Below are 20859 nucleotides of genomic sequence, written 5' to 3'. Positions count from 1 at the left end.
AATTAATCATATTAATATCATAAAAGTCATATTATCATCTTAATAAATTGTTCAGACTGCTTTATATTGCTATGATAAAGGCACTATAACTAAAAGTAACTTGAAGAGGCAAAGATTTATTTCATAATGCAGCTTACAGTCCATCATGAAGGGAAGTCAGAGTGGAAACTCAAGGCAGGAATCTGGAGACAGGAACTGAAGCAGAAGCCATGGAGGAACATTGCTTACTGGCTTATTCCTTAGGCTTAAAGTCAACTACTCTTCTTATACCTCTCAGGACAACCTACTCTGGGAGGGTACCTCCTTTAGTGAATTAAACCCTCCCACATCAATAATTATGCCCTATCAACTTACCTACAGGTCAGTCTGATGGAGGCAAGTGAGATTTCCTTGTTCCAGATATGTCTAAGTTTATGTCAAGTTGACAAAACCAACCAGCAAAGATGTATTAAAGGCACTGTACATAATTCAATATGTTTGTGATAAAATTTAGGAGAAACTAGGTACAGAAGGAAATTAGTCAACATAATAAGTGTGTAAAGCCTACAGTTCATGTCATAATCAACAAATGACATTGCTTTTAATATCAAGAACAAGGCAGGAATAGCTTGTGTTGCTACTTCCAGTCAATTAGAGAAGTAGCCAGAGCAATTAGAGAAGAAAGAAAGAGGGAAAGAAAGAAACAAAGAAAGAAAGAAAGGTACACAAATCATAAAGAAGTAAAACTATGTCTTCAGATGAAATTATTTAATGTCTGTAAGCCACAAAAGACATTATTAAAAATTTTTACAACTACCAAAATGAAGTCTACAAGGTTTTAAAGTATGAAATCAATGTATAAAAAATTAGTTGCATTCTTATACACTGACAATGAATGATCTATCTGAAAAGAAAATTATAAAAGCTATCCAACTTATACAATAACTATAAAAGACATGACCTATTTCAGGGACTAAAGAGGTAAAAGACATGTATTAAAAATTATAAAAGTGACAAAAATAATCAAGCAAAACAAACAGGAGAAAACATCTTGTATTCATGGTTTAGAAGGCAAATATTAAGATTTGTATATTTCTCAAAGAGATCTATAGATTTTATGAAGTGTATACCAAAACCACAATGATACTTTTTACAAAAATATATACTCTGGTTCTAAATTTTCTATGGATCCATAAAACTCACAGATGACTACACTACCTACAGAAGTTTGATTGAGGAATGTACCATGAAGTTTCTTGTACTGAAATGCTTGGTCTCTGGTTGGTGGCACAGTTTCAGGGAGGTTGTGGAACCTTCAGGAGGTTCAACATTGCTGGAGGAAGTCATCCATGGGGGAAGGCTTTGAGGGTTTATAACCTCACTCCACTTCTCGCTCTCTCTGATTCCTGTGTGTGGATGAAAATGGAACCTGCCATCATGGCATGCCATCACTGTCATAATGGAATAAGCCAAAATAAACTCTATCTTTTTTAAGTTGTTTCTGGTCATGTCATTTAATCACAACAGAAAATAATACATACTTTTGAAAAAGAACTAAAAAGATGAGTACATCACACTTTCTGATTTTAAAATATATTAGGAAGCAATGGTGTGGTGGTATTGAGTTCCCCCAAAATATTGTGCATCCTAATAAATTTATCTGGGGTCAGAGAACAGAACAGCCACAATATTAAACATAGAGGATAGGCAGTGGTAGCACACGCCTTTAATTCTAGCATTCCAGAGGCAGAAATCCATCTGTTCAAGGATACAGCCAAGCATGGTGACTCACGCCTTTAATCCCAGAAAGTGAGCCTTTAATCCCAGGGATTGATGGCAGAAAGCAGAAAGGTATATAAGGCATGAAGACCAGAAACTAGAAGCTTTTAGCTGGTTAAGCTTTCAGGCTTGTGAGAAGCAGTTCAGCTGAGATTCATTTGGATAAGGACTCAGAGGCTTCCAGTCTGAGGAAACAGGATCAGCTGAGGAACTGGTGAGGTGAGGCTAGCTGTGGCTTGTTCTGCTTCTCTGATCTTCCAGCGTTCACCCCAATAACTGGCCTCAGGTTTGATTTTATTAATAAGTACCTTTAAGATTCATGCTACACAATGCTACTCAATGGTAACAAAACCAGTATACGACTGGCATAGAGCAATGAGGTACATTGAACAATGAAACATAAACCACCATGTAAATCCAAACATATATGGTTTGCTAATTTTTAACAAGGGTGCCATGAATATACAGTGGAGTAAGAACAGTCTCTTCAACAGATGATGCTACGAAAAAACTAGGTACCACAGAAAGAAAATTGAAATGACACTCCAATCTCATGCCGTGTAGAAATAGTGTAAATGTAGAAAAAAGCTATACCCCTAAAGTCTCAGCAACATGAGATGAACAACATGAAATGAACAAGGACAAGAAGAACAAACATGCTAAACAGGACTAGAGAAAGACCAAGAGGCCTCAACCCTACACAAAGAAGTATAGGCAACTAAGAAATATTGAGAATGGGAGAAATAGTCTTCTCCAGTAAAGAATACACAGTTCCAATACCAAGCAGTCAGCCCTGATATATATTTAAAACATTTTACAAATTTATCAGGTTGTTTTTATGTATTTGCAAATATATATGTATGTACATACATGAATGTACAATAATTAATTAAAAAAGAAGCCATGGATTTGAAAGAGAGCAAGGAGATAATATATGGAAAAGTTTGGAGGAAGGGAAAGGAAGGGGGAAGTTATTCAATTATAATGAAAAAATAAAAGAAGTAAAAACTAAAAAGGAGAAAAATTATAAAAATCCTTAGGGAATATATAGGAGGAAGCATCTTTGCCATTGTACTTGGCAATGATTTTTTGTTGTTTATGATACAAAAAAGACAATAAAAAGTATAATTTTATTAATTCATCAAGAAAAACTTCTACCCAGCCAAGGAAGCAATCAACAGTGGAAAGGCAATCTACAGAATAGGAGAAAACAACTGCAAACCATGCATCTGATAAGGACCTAATCTCCAAAATAAATAAGAAATCCCCACAATTCAATACTTTCAAAAAACTTTCATTACTTTATTAGAAATGGACAAACAACCTGAATAGACATTTCTCTGAAGACCCAAAAATAGCCAACAGACCTATGGATAAAATCTACTCCATACCTATCAAAGTGACTTTTTAAACCAAAGACAAATACTGCCAAGGATGTAAAAAAAAATAGGGAGCCTTGCACACTTTTGGAAGACATTCAGCTTAGTGCAGCCACTCTAAGGAGAGCAGTACAGAGGTTCTGTTCAAATTTACAAATAGAACTACATATAATTCAGCATCCCCATGTATTCAGCAAAAGATGGTGATACTTAACAGGAAGCCTCTTCCCTGAGGACTAAGCTCTTCATCAGAAGGTTGTGCCAGCTGTGGAGGGAGAGAAGCAATTGATAGTACTATCCACTGTAAAACCTATGAACACAACAGTGACTGAATCACTCAGTAGGATGGCATTCACTCTTGGTCAACTACTCATAGCTGGAGAGGTCATAGACCTGAGAACACACACTGCTGCTGCCATTTTCCTGAACCAGTTTCTAATTGTACTCTAAATAAATATTTATTCCTATACTCACAGAGAAGTGTAGCTCTCAGTTCTCATTTAAAAAAATAATCTTCCTTTACAACACGTGGAGACTATTACCGAGATCCAAAACTGGTCAAAATGCAGAGAACAAGGGACTGTGAGGGGCAGAGCCCCACCTGATACATCTGGAATAAACTCTACACTAAATTTAGCTCAGGGAAAAAAGTCACACAAAAAAGGGTGAAGAGGTTGCATCCCAGGGTGCCTACTGCTAAGTTGTGTCCCCTAGACACGACAGAAAAGACACACCTATGAAATATCAACAATATGGTTGCCTAGACAAGACCAACATAATGAAAACACCAGCTGACATGTCAATTTGATATGGGAAAATCCCACACCATCCCACTCCTAGGTAAAGAGGGAGAATTAGTTTTCTTCAGGGGTCTCGCATAGCTTGTGCAGTTCCAAGTGATCATCTTACTTGGGACACATGTACATATAAGTAATACTAAATGGACTCAGTAGGTGGTGTGTGTGTGTGTGTGTGTGTGTGTGCGCGCGCCTGTGTGTGTACGTGCAACAATAAAAACTAAAGAAGGGATCAAGAACTTGGTATAGAAAGAGGGGACATGGAAATAGCTAGGAGTAGAGGGACAGGCAAGAACAATGTAGGTAGATACAGAGCTCACACATGAAATTCTCAAAAAAAAAAAACTATAATTATTAAATACAGTGGGAATGAGCTTGAGGAATAGTTAGTACTCTGCGATTTTTTGCAATACTATTAAAAATAGCTTAAATGTGGAAACCTGAATGTTCACCAACTGATAAAATGACTGATAAGTCTTGATATATGATATAACATCAAGGCATGTTACTCAGCTATAAGGAAAAGTTTGCTGGATATGGCAACATAAATGATCCCTAAGGATATTGTGCTAAATGAAATAAACCTATGACCAAGAAACAGTGCATAATGCCACCAATGGGGGGTCTATCAAATAATTAAATTAATAAAATAAGAGAATGGAATAGTGGGAGAGCAATGGGGAGTTCGTGAAAGATGAGCATAAAGTCTCAGTCTAGTAAATTGAATGACCATCTGCTGTTCCCAGGGTCATCTGTGATATAATGCATACTTAAATTTTGTTATGAAATTAGTTAATGTTGTATGTTCTTACCATGAGAGAACAGGTGAAAAGGATGTTGAAATTGTAGAGGATATTTTGCAACTTCACTATAAATGCAATCAGACCAGAGCCACATGTTAAGTTACTGGACTGCGTAAAATGAGTAAATGAGTTTATAAAGGTAAAACCACAAACCGCATAATGTTCATGGTATTATCATTTCTATGATTATTTATTTTTTTAGTTTTTAACGACTGAAGACATTCCTAAAATCAAATCAGTGTTCAGTAAATGGTACTTTTCCACATGAATGGATTTTTTTCTCATAATTGAGACTTTCACTATCCCCTAGATTTCCCTTTCTAGCAGCCAGTGAACCCATTCTGTCTTCCACCCCTATCTGTTAACCTTGATGTTCTGTACTCACACATCACCTCCCAGCTGTTACTCATCAAAGCTCCTTTGCACAAATAAGACAAGTCGAATCAAAGACTTGACCACAGACTTGCATATATACACATGTATGGCTAATATTGGATACAACCCACTAACCATCCAAGAGCCTTTAATTCTTTAGGGCTTTTAACATTCTTGTTTGGATCAGTGTGAGTGGTATAAATCACTGTGTCAGCCATATTCTAGGATACTTTCAATAATGACTCTTTCCATATTTATAAGTATGTATTCTGTTTTCAAAATGCTTTACCCATAGGATTTTAAAACATCAAACAATATTTTTCTGACTCTCCAGGTTACCCCTCCATAAATATAGGACAGAATATAACTAATCACCATGTTTTCTTACAGATGTTATTGGCAAATATGCAACTTTGGTCATTTTATTAGAAATATACAATCCATCTAATTTCAATAATTGGTTCATACATTGTTGTGAGATTTCCAGCAAAATTACATGAAATACAAGTGACTGTCCTAGTTACTCATTATCTCATGTGTTTTAGGATTCTAGTGTGACAAAAAGTCTATATTTTTAATGTAACCCATTGGTGATACTGTGGATCCTGCCTCATCAATGGAAACATTGCTGTGAGAATGCAATGGCTGGATCTTGAAGCTAATGCTGTCCCTGTAATAATGCTCTAGGATTCTTGTCTTGATCTTGTCAGAGAAATAAATGCATAATGTTTGCTCTTACACACTCCTCCCTTTGAAACTTATGTTTATTAAAGTGGAAAATTTTGCTAGTATTGATTAGTATTCATTAGTAAATATGGGGAACTGTGCTTCTCAGAATTCAACCACTGACAAGAGCCATAAAGTTATCCTTCCAATTGGATCAGAGTGGAAGTGACCAAAGTTATCTTTTGCTCAAGGCAGTAAAAGGTTCCCAGAGGAAGCCCCACCCCTTCTTTCCTGCTATGGTGGCCTGATGGCTGTAGCTGTGTAGATGAAGTCCCAGAGTGGAGTATAATGGATGATTGCTCCCTAAGGTTCAGTGGTAGAGATACAGTGCTTAGCATATGTGAGACATGGGATTCAATTCCCTGGACTGTAAAAGCAAAACAACAAAAAAGACAACTCCTGTTAGAAACCATGAGACCCACACCAAACCAACATAATGAGCCATTGTACTTTTGGATTAAGTTTTAACCAAACTCGAGCAATTTCTCCTGAGGAATACATTAAATCATTCATTTTATAGTGAAAAGAGAGAATTCTTGTTTACAAAGTTATAGTTATCATGTAGTCATTATTTGAAAATAAAATTTTAAAATATCACAAACTAAGAAAAAAATTAAGCATTATTTTATCCAATAGTGTAACTGTGCTCTCCTCTCTAAATCTGGATCTGTTATGCTTTCCCCACGAGTCTATACACTGCTTAGCTGAGAGAGAAGTGAATCTTAGTTTATCCTATATTCTTTTCCATATGCCATCCCAGCCAGCAATGCTGTGGCAAAGGAACAGGTGTTTCCTCAATGATGCATTTCTGTCTTTTCCTTCTGGGTTAGGAAACTTCAAAGACAAGTTCTAAAATATATCAGTGAATTCACTGAAGCTTTTTAAATAATAGAACCCTTTGGATTTAAATGTTGCTAAAGTATCTTGTAGAGGCTGTGCATGGCAGTGCATGCCTATAACCTCAGCACTTGGGAAGAGGAAGGCAGGAGGATCATGAGTTGGTGGCCAGGTTTGACTACATAATGGGATCTTGTCTTGAAAATAACAACAAAAGCCAAAGAGGTTAACTTCTGAATTCTGAATGCCTAATGTTCACTTATTTTTCATTGTGCATATCTTTAAAGCTGCTCCTCATGGCTTCATGCTGCTGGCTCAAGGCCTCACAGATATATAAGGTGAAAATCATCCTTAAGTTTGGAGGTGGAGGAAATTTCAGGTTTTTTTATCTGAATTTTTTGCCTTGTTTCAATTGTGATTATTGTACATACAGAATATATTTGACAACAACTTTATCTTATACTTTTCATTTCTTTAATTACCATTAGTATTTTCAAGTCATGTATGAATCATTTTTAGTCATTTTCCTTTATCGGTGATCTCATTTAATGATTATTATTTAATATAAACAATTAATCCACCTAACCAATAGCATATAATTTTAAATATGTGATACCACTGAAATAAGATACATAAGGGAGCCAAATCAAGCCTTTCTCATCGGTGGAATCCCCACTGAGGACTGTGTTCCCAAAAGGCATAGCAGAGGGTAATTCTATGAGCGTGACTACATTCCCTTCTTCACCATTCTCTCATCCTCTGAACTTGTGAACAGGCAAATGAATCAACCAATCCCAAACCCTTCCTTAATCTGAGGTGGCCAAATGGCACTCTGCCAGCTAAGGGGAATAATCACAAACCCTAGAGGAAACATCCTTACCTAGATAAAATTTTGCTTGGAGATAAGAGGAAGGCCCACTCTAATCCTTATGATCCTTGGGCCATGCTCTGGGATGTCATTCTGTATGCTGTGAATATGTGTTGCTCTGATTGGTTGATAAATAAAGCCATTTGGCCTATGGCAAGGCAGCTTAGAGGCAGGCAGGAAATCCAAACAGAGAGACAGGAAGAGGGTAGGGAGAGATGCCAGCCACCACCGAAGGAGAAGAAATATGCCAACAGACTGGTAAAGCCATGGAACACGTGGCAAAACATAGATTAATAGAAATGGATTAATTTAAGATACAAGAGCTAGCTAGCAAGCAGCTTGCCATAGACCATACAGTTTGTAAGTAATATAAGCCTCTGTGTGTTTAATTGGGTCCAAGCGGTTGTGGGACCAGGCAGGACACAGGAAAACTTCCAACTATGGGGCTGTTTTGTTTTTTGTTTGTTTCCCAGCTGGGAAAATGGAAGCCATGTTAGAAAAAGCAGCAAGCATCTTGCCTAAGACCAAGAAGCCACAAGAAGCATGTCACACAGCTAGTGGAGGTTAGCATATGGAATAAGACACAGAAGTGTCTGATTTTCAAAGCCAAATGCCCTTGAACCCTGTGGTATCTTGTTCACAAGAGCCAGGATTAAGTGTCCTTTTAAGGAGAGAGTTGCAGATGAAAGAATAAATTATAGCAGTGGGGATTCAGAAATGCTAGACTTGGGAGAACAGTAGGATTTCAGGATAACAAGGACCATTCACAATGCCAGGCATAAAATGGAAATGATTTCCACATTTGTGGAACAAAATATTTTAAGGATGGGCTTTTCAGAGAAAAACTACAATCACATGGATCAATCCTGTAGTGTTGACTAATGGCTGTTGATACTGTAATGACGATAGATGCTGACTGCCCTATGCACTGCAGGATTCCTTGCGAGACCAGGGAGTTGGTGGAAAAAGGGCCAGGAATATCTTGGCATTTGGGCAAGCTTTCTGTTTGTATAGAAAGGGAAATTTCTAGCATCAGGTTGGAGTCTACTTATATATGTCATTGTAGGGGAGCTCAAATGTGCCGACCTTGTAAGAATTATTTTCTTATTATAAGTAATATAAATAAAAATTTAACTTCAAAGCTGTATATACATAAAATAATTAAAACTATTTGGCTTCCTTGCCTGGAACCTGAATTTTCAGAAGGGTCTCTTCTGTTGCACAAGTTTATAAATTAGAAAGACACAGGGTAGGTAACACATTGAGGATTATTTTTTAAGCTTTATCCTGGTTTGAACAGAGATTCATAGGAAGGTGGGGAAAGTAAATAGAGAGTTTCTGCAGCTATGCTGTGAGCTAACTGGAATTGCAGAGAACCATGGAGCCCAGGATGGGAGTCTGATGTCGTATTCTCTGGATTCAATAAAAAATTCAAGAATAAATCTAAATCAATAAATAACTTTCAAAACCTAGTACTGAATGGAACATTGTCAATTTTTACATCAGGGATGGATTCAGGTTAAGTTTCTGTAATTTATTACGTATTTTTGGCTATCTGTAATTAATAAATCATGTAAGACTACAACCAGTGCCTTCAAAGCACTGCCTTTGCCTGATCATTGTTTCCATACGAACTATGTCAAAAATGAGCAGGAAAAAAAGGAGCAGGCTTCTGTGGAAATTTCCTTGGCATTGGTTTCATGAAGTTGGATTTTGAGCGCTGCTGATGGGAGCATTGCTGCTGACCTAGATGCAGCAGCAGACAGGTAGGTGTGGGAAGACATCCAGCCTTCAGCACTCTTGGGAATCCAGAGCTGGTAGTTAGCACTTGGTGTTATATTCCCACACTCACCCACAGCCTCATCACAATGTGCAGTCTGAAGGTTTCATCATTTTCACAAACCCCTGGCTTTGATGCCAGAAGCCAAGGCAGAAAACAGAGGTAGAATAATTTTTTTTCTGTAACGCAGCTGCAGCAGCTTAAATCAGGTAGGTCTGCTGAAAAGTTTAAACACAGAGAATTTGGAGACTTGTCTTCCCTCTTGGCTCCATGTGACTATTTTTGTCATCTCTGTTAACTTGTTGACATTTTGTGTGGTTTCTTCCTTGTCATAGAGCATTGTCTGTACATTTCAGACAGTTTAGCTCCATGCCTACACTCAACCTACAATATCACCAACACCCCTCCTTCTGCCCCAAGTTACTACAGTAAAAATACCTGTAGATGCTGACAAAGGTGCACTATAGACAAAATAGTACCACTCCTCTATCCTTACAGGATCAGTCTATCCAGAGATTAGATCCTGGCTGAAGTGTTTCAAATGAGTCTGTAGTCCACAGTATCAAGTAAAATGCAAATGTCATATTGAACTGGGTCCCAATGGATCATTCTGTTCACATGGGACCTGTGTGATATGGGAGGCTTAATTCTGACAGAATCAGAGAAATGCAAGACATATGTGAGGTTTGTAAGACAAAGACTTGATAGAAGAAAGGTATAAACCCATTGCTTTTCTGTAAGTTGGCATAAAGCGATAGAAGTAAGCTAGTTATCTGGCAAGGCTCAGCACCTTCTAGAAGGATGTATTGAAAAATATAGGTGTTTACTATAAAGCTTAAAAAATATTTTCCCTTCAAGATATAGACAGGAAGCTTTAAGATCAGAAAAAGCATCCACAGAAGGGAAAATAGAGGCAGGTACAAAAAGGGAAACAGATGAGAAACAAGTTCATGGTGATGATGGTTTGCTACAGGATGTCTGGTGAAGAGGCTGACATAGTGAGGATGGAATTAGATGCAGGAGGTGGAAATCCAGGCCATGTAATTTTAGGCTGTGGAATTTTAAATCCAACTTTTAAGGTATGTGACCTTGAGTTTAATACATTTTGATTAATTCTTAAGAATTTCTTACCATATATTTTGATTATATTCCCCCCACCCCTCCTCTAACTCTTCCCAGAACCGCCTTCCCCACCTCCCTACCCTCCCAACTTTATTTCAAGTTTGATTTTTTAAAATATAAAAAGTGCTTTTAATAAGAACTTACAAAAAAGCATTGTTACTTTTACTATTAAGCTTATTTTTTATTAATTTTTATTTTTATCTTGCAATACAATTCAGTTCTACATATCAGCCACGGATTCCCTTGTTCTCCCCCCTCCCGGCCCCCTCACCTTCCCCCCAGCCCACCCCCCATTCCCACCTCCTCCAGGGCAAAGCCTCCCCCGCGGACTGAGATCAATCTGGTAGACTCAGTCCAGGTAGGTCCAGTCCCCTCCTCCCAGGCCGAGCCAAGCGATCCTGCATTGGCCCCAGGTTTCAAACAGCCAACTCATGCAATGAGCACAGGACCCAGTCCCACTGCCTGGATGCCTCCCAAACAGATCAAGCCAATCAATTGTCTCACCCATTCAGAGGGCCTGATCCAGTTGGTGACCCCTCAGCCATTGGTTCATAGTTCATGTGTTTCCATTCGTTTGGCTATTTGTCCCTGTGCTTTATCCAACCTTGGTCTCAACAATTCTCGCTCATATAAACCCTCCTCATTCTCACTAATTGGACTCCCAGAGATCCACCGGGGCCTAGCCATGGATCTCTGCATCCAGTTCCCTCAGTAGTTGGATGGGGTTTCTAGCATGACAATTAGGGTGTTTGGCCATCCCATCACCAGAGTAGGTCAGTTCGGGCTGTATCTCGACCACTGAGGTTTGCAGACAAATGGATGGATCTAGAAAAAAATCATCCTGAGTGAGGTAACCCAGACTCAGAAAGACAAACATGGTATGTACTCACTCATAGGAGGATACTAGATGTGGAACAAGGATGACTGGACTGCTACTCACATCACCAGGGAGGCAACCTGGAAAACAGGACCCCAAGAAAGACACAGGGATCGCCCAATGACGGAGAAATGGAAGAAATCTACATGAACAGCCTGGACATGAGTGGGGGTAATGAAGGGCAAGGGTCGAGGGAGAGAGAGCTTTGGGGAGCGGGAGATTCCAGCTGGATCAACAACAGAGAGGAAGAACAAGGAATAGGAGACCATGGTAAATGAAGACCACATGAGAATAGGAAGAAGCAAAGTGATAGAGAGGCCCACAGAAATCCACAAAGATACCCCCACATCAAGTTTGATTTTTTGTTTTGTCATAATAACGCACAGAATCCAATTTGTGCAGCCCACGTAGTCATGTGTGTGGGACCATACACTAAGAGCATTTAACCAACCAAGGGCTACACCCTTAAAGAAAACTGACTCTCAAACCCAGAACCCATTAAGTGTTGATAGTTCCTCCGCTGGGGGTGGAGGCCAGTGTGTTCCTTTCCACTCCATGTTAGCATGTTGAATGACTTAATCTTGTGCAGGCAACAGCAACTGTTGTGAATTCATGAGTGCAGTAGTGCCACCAGAAGACACTGTTTTGCTCTGATCCTCCTGGACCTTTAGCTGCTAGAATTTTCCCACCTCCAATTCCACAATGGTCCCTGATCTTGTGTAGGCGGGAAATTATGTAGATGTATAATTCATGGTTAAGCACTCCATAGACAGTTATTCTCTGCATTTGGACTAGCTCCGAGTTTCTGCATTTTCCACCACCCATTACACAAAGCAACTTCCTGATGAGATTGGAGCACAGCACTAATCTATGGGTGTAGAGATTCAAATTTAGAGGTCAGTTTTATATTGTGCCAATTAACAGAGTAAGAGTAGTAGATTCATTTCTGAGGCCTGTGAGCTCTCCAACCATGGGTGACTTGCCAGTTTATCAAGCCTGTGAGTCCTTCTGTAGAGCTAGCCAAATATTCAAGCAAAGAATGCTTGGTTACTTCCACAGCATTCATACCCCTATTCTACCCATAGCCATCTCTTGCCATATCCGTCTTTATTGTACTTCTCAGGGTTTACAGATGGTTAAGAATGATGCCGGGTGGTGGTGGCGCACGCCTTTAATCCCAGCACTCGGGAGGCAGAGCCAGGCGGATCTCTGTGAGTTCAAGGCCAGCCTGGGCTACCAAGTGAGTCCCAGGAAAGGCGCAAAGCTGCACAGAGAAACCCTGTCTCGAAAAACCAAAAAAAAAAAAAAAAAAAAAAAAAAAGAATGTTAATGACCTCTTTCTCTCAGCAACCTACATAGCACCTTCCTTTACTTTGAAAATTAGCCAGCATGGAGGAAGCTTCCTGAACAGTATTTTAAACTCTCATAGGATTTTATAAGCTTTAGCTTTTATGGCTATTCACATATTGTCACATTATATGTCAACTGCACTGTACATAAGGTGGCCAGGTATTTGGTCAAACACTATTATAGATAAGTCTGTGTGGTTTGGGGGTGGAATTAGCCACAGCCAATAAAACTCCATAAAATAGATTTCCCTTCCTTTTGTGAGTGGGCCATACCTAGTCATCTGAAGGCCAGAACAGAATGAAAAAAAGGACCTTGTCAAAGCAGAAACTCTCCTGACAGGGCTTTCTTGCTTTTAGATTCAAGTGCAAGCACCAATTTCCCTCATGTCACTGGCTATAACCTTCATCTCCTGTCTTCCAATTAGCACTGTAGTATAACCATGGGTTCAGCTTGGTCTCTAGTGGAGCAACTGCAGTTCTAAGTATAACATCTATAATTGTATAAACCAATTTCTTATAATAAATATTTGTCATGTAACTTTCTTCTGAAAAAGTTGTAGCACCAGCCTGGAAACAATATATACATATAATAATCCATATAAGTATGTATACGTCTCCATGTCTACATTTCCATACACACACACACACACACACACACACACACACACACACACACCTGGTTATTTCTGTTTCCATAGAGAATCTTTCCAAATCCAATATTTTGCCTGGAGCTATACTTGGTGTATATTCAATTTAGTTTCTGGTTAGAGTAGAACATTTTTGATATAGTGTACACTGTGCTTTTTATACTCTTAGTCTTACACTACTTTATTTTTATCAATGTAAACACTTGTAGAGTTAAAGCCAGTTTGAAGGGATGGTCGTGAAAAGCACACGCCTTCAGTGCCAGCCAGACTGCCTGCAAGATCATGACTTGATTTACTGTTTCAAAAGCTAGACTCCATGGATATGTTCTCAGGGATTTTTGAGAAGATGATGTCTCCTTTAATTTTCACTTTTCATTTTGATGGTGGCCTAAATTACTACTCTACCAATTACAGATCAATACATAGTTTGGGGGAGTGACAGCATCCAACTGAAAAATGTTCAAGAATTTTGACCTCACAGATCTAATTTCTCTAGCTTTTATTCTTTATGAAAGGGTCACAGATTTTTTTTCATACTTAAGAAACAAACAAAATTCATCCAGTTTTGAGGAGAAAGCCCTGCAATGAATCCCAGCAAAGCAGATTCAAGGCCTGATTTTTTGCCAACAACTTTCAGCAGATCGCTGCAGCCCACAATTTTGTTATTTGTGAAACACTGGATTTAAAGTCTGTTAAGACTCGAGATTCCCCTCTGCTCCAAGATTCTTTTTTCTAAATGTGTTGAAATGAACAACAATAAAAGAAAATAACATTCAAGCAAGTTTCAAGAAATATTGAAAAGCTAGAGTTACGGCGACAACCATTTCATCCACCATTGCTTTTGAATTTCCGTTGTTCTGGTAGCACCTATGTTATAGCCTGCTGCGGTCGCTCAAGACCCCAAATCCCTGAGCCCTAGATCTGTGGATAATGGTGGATTTAGGCGGAGAGGTGAGCGAGTTAGAAAGAAAGGGAATGAATGAAGGCCTGTTTGTGGAGGAGAAGGTATACTGCAGTAGGAAGTTCTGCATGAGTGAGGACGTTTGACTCCGTGCTTCCATTGCCCACGAGCACTTTTGCAGGTTCTGTAAGTCGTCAATCAGAGGGCAACTCAAAACAGTTCTTACGCATCTGCCAGTTCTTTGAGTTGGCTTCCTTTCCTCAGCCCCCTCTGCCTATGCCCTTCAAAAGCATACTTACTCTCCATCTACACACCCATTTCAATGTTTGTAAACTTGTCTGATTTACATGCTTTTCACACTAGTTGTCATCTCTGTCTAGTTGTTAATTAACAAACAGTATAGAATCTTTAAGACCTTAATTTTAGTTTCCTTAAGACAGCTTTGACTTTGTCTTTTTCTGAAACTTATCTTTTTGTGTGTGTGAATGATCTTTTTTTTTATTATTCTTTATTATTCTCTCATACAATACATCCTGACCACAGCCTTCCCTCCCTCTCCTCCTCTCATCCACTCCACCTCCCTTCTCACCCAGATTCACTGCTGTTCCATTTCCCTTCAGAAAAGAGCAAGCCTCCCAGTGATATCAGCCAATCACAGCAACCTAGTGCTGTGGAAACTTCCTATAACCTATGAGGGTGATCCTAGTAATGGAGGATATGGAGCCTAAACCAGTCCAGCCTTGATATCAAATTTATCTTTTAATCATGTCTGATACTTGTGAAATAAATGAACTAGGTTTATATGGTAAAGTAATGGTATGGGATGTGGGCTGATGGTGTTTCTTTCTGTGTACCAGGAAAGGATACCTGGCCGGGCAGTGGTGGCAGCGCACGCCTTTAATCCCAGCACTCAGGAGGCAGAGCCAGGCAGATCTCTGTGAGTTCGAGGCCAGCCTGGGCTACCAAGTGAGTTCCAGGACAGGCGCAAAGCTACACAGAGAAACCCTGTCTCGAAAAACCAAAAAAAAAAAAAAAAAGGAAAGGATACCTGAAGGAGGTAAACTTCTGAGCTGAGACTAGAGTAGTATCAGGGGCCCTCTGGAGCATTCTAGAGAGGGGTATCCCCAAAAAAGCAACAAGAGGGCAGGAGTCATGAGGAGAGGTTTCTTATGGTGCAGGAAGAAAGCCAAAGTTCAAGGCCAGTATATACTGAGTTCAGTGGAGAACAGTGGAAGGTAAGGACAGAGACATCATCAAGTGCCAGGTGTTGAGGGTCTCAAAAGCAAGATAAAATGGTCTTTTTTATTCTTCATGTAACTAAGAATTTGGGAGAAAAGTCACCTAAGTGCTGTGTTTGCAAAAAGCTTTCATTGACCAAGACCTTTGATTTACTGGTTTATGGGCAATCATTAAACTACTCCTCACAATCATCCCATGGAGTAGGATATTATTTGACTCTGTGTCATCAGTGTCAAAGACAGGGCTCAGAGAAACTAGCTACTAGCAGGTAACCATTGCCACCAAAGGTGGTAAATAACAGGCATTTGCAATACCTATTATCTGCATGATATTTGTGATTAAGTCGTGAGTAGAGTTGTGATTAAGTCTTACTCAGTTTCTTATCTTCCTCTTAAGATTATCTTCTGCCTCTTATTTCAAGAAATATTTGTAAATTTTGATTAGGAATTCTTTTCTTTTTCTTTTTTCTTTTTTTGGTTTTTTTCGAGACAGGGTTTCTCTGTGTAGCTTTGCACCTTTCCTGGAACTCGCTTTGGAGACCAGGCTGGCCTCGAACTCACAGAGATCCACCTGCCTCTGCTTCCCGAGTGCTGGGATTAAAGGCATGCGCCACCACCACCCGGCGATTAGGAATTCTTATTACTGCTGTTGTTGAATTAAGCTGATTATAAAAGCCTCAATAATCTTAGTGCACTTTCCTATCACTTCTATGAATTTGTGCTTGTCTGTGAATATACAACAGAACCCAGCATACCTTACAAATAGACTGACACACTACAGGGGCTTCATTATGGGCCAATAAAATAACAGCATCCTTCTTATTCCTGCTTCTGTACTAGTAGTCAATAAAATGCAATGTATCTGAATCCATATTGGTGATAGTTTTTAGGTTGGATCCACAGTATGACCACTGTAAAAATGAGCTTGTCTTTTGTTTCAGTTTGGGGAATCTATTGTGGTCATAAGATCCACAATGACCGTTAACTATCTATTACAGAGATGAAATTGTATTTGGGGGGGGGAGAGAATGGTCAGTGAATTATAAAGTCAAATGCCACCCAATGACTGTGCTAAGGTGACTTGTCAATGTCTGCAGTCTCCTTCATTGTCTCTGTTAGATACTGGTAATCTGTTTCTCATTACTTAATGCTTTTGCTCTTAGTTGAATATAATCTACTTCAGTTTCTTTTCTTTGCTAAACTAGTTTGCCTAGGGTCCAAAGTAGATGGATGTCTTTCCATCTCAGCATAAAAATGATTTTGGAATTTGACAAGTGAGAAATAACAACTTGGACACATACTGAAATGAGTTACCAGTGGTTTCCCAGAAGTACAGTGACTACTCTGTGGAGAATATCTCTGCTGGAGTCGCCTGAATCATCCAACTTGGCTTTGTCCCAATTTTCTTTCAGCAAAATGGAGAAAAGAAAGAAGTTGGGATGACTGTCTAAGCAAAACAACTGCTTAAAGATTAAAGAAGCACAAGGAATGTTTCCTAAAGGGCAGTCAACCAGAATTCTGGAGTCAAAAACAATCAGCTTGGAATATCTAGAAGGTTGAGGAATTTACACCAGAAAATAAAATCACACTCTGTGTGTGTGTGTGTGTGTGTGTGTGTGTGTGTGTGTGTGTGTGTTGATACACATTTACTCACTATGTAGTTTACCTCAATTTTACATAAAATTTCCAAGCAGATGATGTTGAACAGATACCTTTACATCCAAAGTGACAGTGAGAAACAAAAATAAAACAATAAACTTATTAAAATGCAGAAATACTTCCTCCTACTGACTTTATTAGCTGGATACCTCCTGTATGACTTGCCACCAATGCAGCCTAGGAGGTTTATTTCCATAGATTCTGCACTTTCATTCAGACTGGGCAGAATGCCTCTGAGTCAGAGATGCTTAATCTCTTCAGACTCCTGGGTCATCCACCGAAGGAAGTGCTTCTCATTGCTTGTTCATGCGTAAAAAAAGCTGCTTGTTAAGCCTGAGAGATCAAAATGTTGTCCTTAAAAAGCCCTCAAATAGGGCACCTTTTTTCACATGTGTTCTACTAATCTCCACTGGAAGAAGAAAAAAGAAAAAAACTCAATGTTTTTTTTTCAAAGAAGACAGAATGACTTTTTTAAAGGAAAACAATTTAGTAACTGCTTTGCTGACCAAAATTTAAAGACATACTCAGTCACACATGCGAGTCATTAAAATATCAAAGTATCAGTGCACCATCAATGATTCCCTCCATCCCTACTATCTCCACGACGGTTTATCTTGAAGGGTTATCAGAGTTTTGTCAAATTCCTTTTCTGCTTCTATTGAGGTGGTCATTTGACTTCTATCTTTAAATCCATATATGATTAATAAATCATGTATTTATTTATTTGCATATGTTGAACCATTGCTAAATCAACAGACTACAGAATGGAAGGAAATCTTTGTCAGCTATACAGGTGACAGAAAATTAACATCTAGAATACACAAAGAACTTAATAACCAAATAAGATTGTTTATCCATGTTCACTGTCACTGTATTCACAATAGCCAGGAAATGTAAACAGTGTCTGTCAGTTGATGGGTGGATAAGGAAAATGTGGCATATAAACATAATGAAATTTTGCTGTAAAGAAAAATGAAATAAAAATTGCAAGTAAATGGATGGGGCTGAAAAAATTATACTGAGTGAAGTAAACAAGACTCAGAAAGATAAGCAACATATTTTCTCTATTGGGTGTGAATCCTAGCTTCACATCTTTAGTTCCTTTTTAAATTCAGAGTACTTTTAGAATCAAATAAACTAGAAAGGGAGAGAGGAAGTCATGTCTTATGAGAGGAGGGATAGCAGAATGCAGACCATATGAAAGTAGAGGAAAAATAATCTAGGCAGGAAGGTTTAAGCAAGGAGAGGGTGGGACACAAGGGAGAAAAAAAGCAGGATGAAGAGAATAAAAACCTGAAGGTTGCATAAAAAAACACACGGAAACATTACTTTGTAAACAAAGAGTAAGTAGAACGGGGGACTCCAAAGGAGATAGCCTGTGTGGCTGTATAATGCTGTTCCTGTAAGCTTCAGGTTAGTAAACACAATCCTAGTGACAATGGTGGGGATACCTCCCTTTTAAATATTGATCAGATAGGACACAGAGGCCCTTGAAATAATTCAGGTTCTTGCCTCTTGGTTCTCTGCTAGAACTGGGTAATGAGACAATTGTTCCTGAAGACACATACTTTGATTTTAAAATGAAAGAAACAAAGCTATAACTGAGCTCTAAGCTTCCTCCCTAATGTCTTGGTGTTGAAAAGTACCATACAGGCTGCTGGAGAGAAGAGACATCAGTAGTCTTACCCAGCTGTGAAGCTTATAAATTATAATACCAACCTGTCAGGCAAGATATGTCCATTTGTGTAATAGCGGCACAACTGTTATGAGAAAACCAATTGCTCTCTGTTACATTCTTGTCTTTCTACATAGGAAGGAATTCATGCCTGGTACTATAAACCCAGTTAAAAAACAGTGCTTAAAAATATCTTAAACTCTAGGAAGGGAATTAACTACTGTTGTTTAGGACATATAAACTACTAACCATATCTGTTGTCTGTGGACAGGGAAAATACTGTGTTGTATAGGAAAACAGAAGGAATCATACTTATGCTGCTTAATAATTACTGTCAACTTGCAGAACCTTGAATTACCTAAGAAACAAATTTCTTAGCATTGCTGTGAGGGAGTTTCTTATTTGGTTCATTGGAATTGGAAAACTCACCATAGTTATGGGCAACACCACCCCATGGGCAGGGGTCCATGATTACATAAGAACGAGAAAGTGCAGTGAGCATCAGCATTCATCTTCCCCGTTCCATGGCTGAGGGTATAATATCACTAGCTCCTTTACATTCCTGATGCCAGGCCTTCCCCACCATGATGGACTGTATCCTCAGACTTTGGGCCAAAACACAGTCCTTCTTCCATAAAAAGATATTTTAAAATGAGAAGTATCAAATAGTAGTTTGAAGGCCTTATAAACTAAGTCATTCTAAACTAAGTCAGAGCAGTTACTCTAAGTAGATTTAGAAGTCCATTGCCTAATCTTCTAACTTTAGTTAGATCAATAGTTACATTGATTATGTGCAAAGTAGCAGTAAGAGTTACAACTGTTAACATCACTAATTACCAATGGTTCTTATAAAATATTTAATGCATTGGTAAACTGTTAATAGAGTTTATTGCCTTTGCTTATTGTGTAACGCATCTTTGTAAGGCCCTCACATTGCTTGAGATGAGTGTCCTATTGTGTAGCACCTTTAAAGGTTAATATAGCCAAAGGATAGAATTCAATTGCATGGAAAAGAATATAATGAAGGAGGAAAAATGTTAACCTTTAAGAAGCACAGATATTATAGGTGCTAGAGAGATGGCTCAGTGGTTAAGAGTACTTGCTGATCTTGCAGAGAACACAAGTTCAATTCCCAACACCCACGTCAGACAACTCACAACCACCTGTAACTCTAGCTCCGTGGAATCTGACATCTTCTTCCAGCCCCACAGGCACTCACACATATGTTTCCACACATACACATAAATAAGAACAAAATAAAGTTTTCTTGGGAAAAAATTTAGAGAAATATGAAGTTTTGTTGTTTGATATGTATTACAGTTGAAAACCAAAGCAATGATCATTGTCTTAAGTTGGGTAACATTTACATGTTCTAAGTCTAAGCAGCTTTTGTCTATGTATGCTTTCTTAGAACTGTGGTCCTGCGATTCATTCAAAAGCTTTTCACTGTAAACTCTGCTCACAGTTAATCAGGACCTCACGTTCCCATTGGGTGACCAAGCAGGAACAAGAAGCCAATGTGCTAGGATATAAAGACACAGAAAGTCCAAATTGACTTAGGTTCGCAGGCAGGCTGGCACAGGTGCCTCTTGTTCCATCCATCATGATGAACTCCTAGCATGGAAAACCAGAGCCTATTCTTATCCTAAAGCACTCTATCATCCCCCAATGCTTTGCCCTCCATCTTTGTGCGAATCTCCCACTTTGGAAGGAAGTTACCTATGGAGCCATACAGGTAACTTTCTTCATTCCTGAGACAAAATGCATGACAAAAGCCACTTCAGGAAGGGGCTTTATTTTTGTTCACAGTGTGAGTGCCCATTTCATCCTAGTGAGGAAGTCACAGCTGCTGGAGTAGGAGGCTGCTGGTCACATTGATTCCATAGTTTCAAAGGAGAAATGTAAATGCTGCTGCACAGTGTACTTTCACTTTCTTAATCAGTTTGGAGCCTGCAGTTTAACCTTTATGGAAACACCCTATAGACATACCCTGTGATTCTAAATCACATCAAGTTCACAAGGAAAATTAACCAAACCAGTAGCTTGAAAAAATGCTCTCTTTATTGAT

At 38.8% G+C, this 20859-nt stretch overlaps 1 protein-coding gene across 2 annotated transcripts in view; it reads right to left on the bottom strand.

Moving 5' to 3' along the window:
- Positions 1–20859, bottom strand: part of Kcnh5 (potassium voltage-gated channel subfamily H member 5) — a 405914-nt gene that overhangs the window by 35844 nt on the left and 349211 nt on the right. Inside the window, exon 11 of one of the 2 annotated variants that reach the window (XM_052739583.1) lies at positions 2960–3402. The exons of the other annotated variant lie outside the window; for it this stretch is intronic. Coding sequence (XP_052595543.1) covers positions 3328–3402 — 75 coding nt within the window. The 3' untranslated portion in view covers positions 2960–3327. Of the gene's footprint in view, positions 1–2959; positions 3403–20859 lie in introns of those variants that run through there. 2 annotated transcript variants of the gene reach the window in all.

This window comes from Peromyscus californicus, unplaced genomic scaffold, assembly GCF_007827085.1.
Source record: "Peromyscus californicus insignis strain IS unplaced genomic scaffold, ASM782708v3 Scaffold_15__1_contigs__length_86483966, whole genome shotgun sequence".
In the NCBI taxonomy this organism is placed as follows: domain Eukaryota; kingdom Metazoa; phylum Chordata; class Mammalia; order Rodentia; family Cricetidae; genus Peromyscus; species Peromyscus californicus.
Note: the sequence above shows the minus strand (reverse complement) of the source record. Positions and strands in the feature narration are given on the sequence as shown.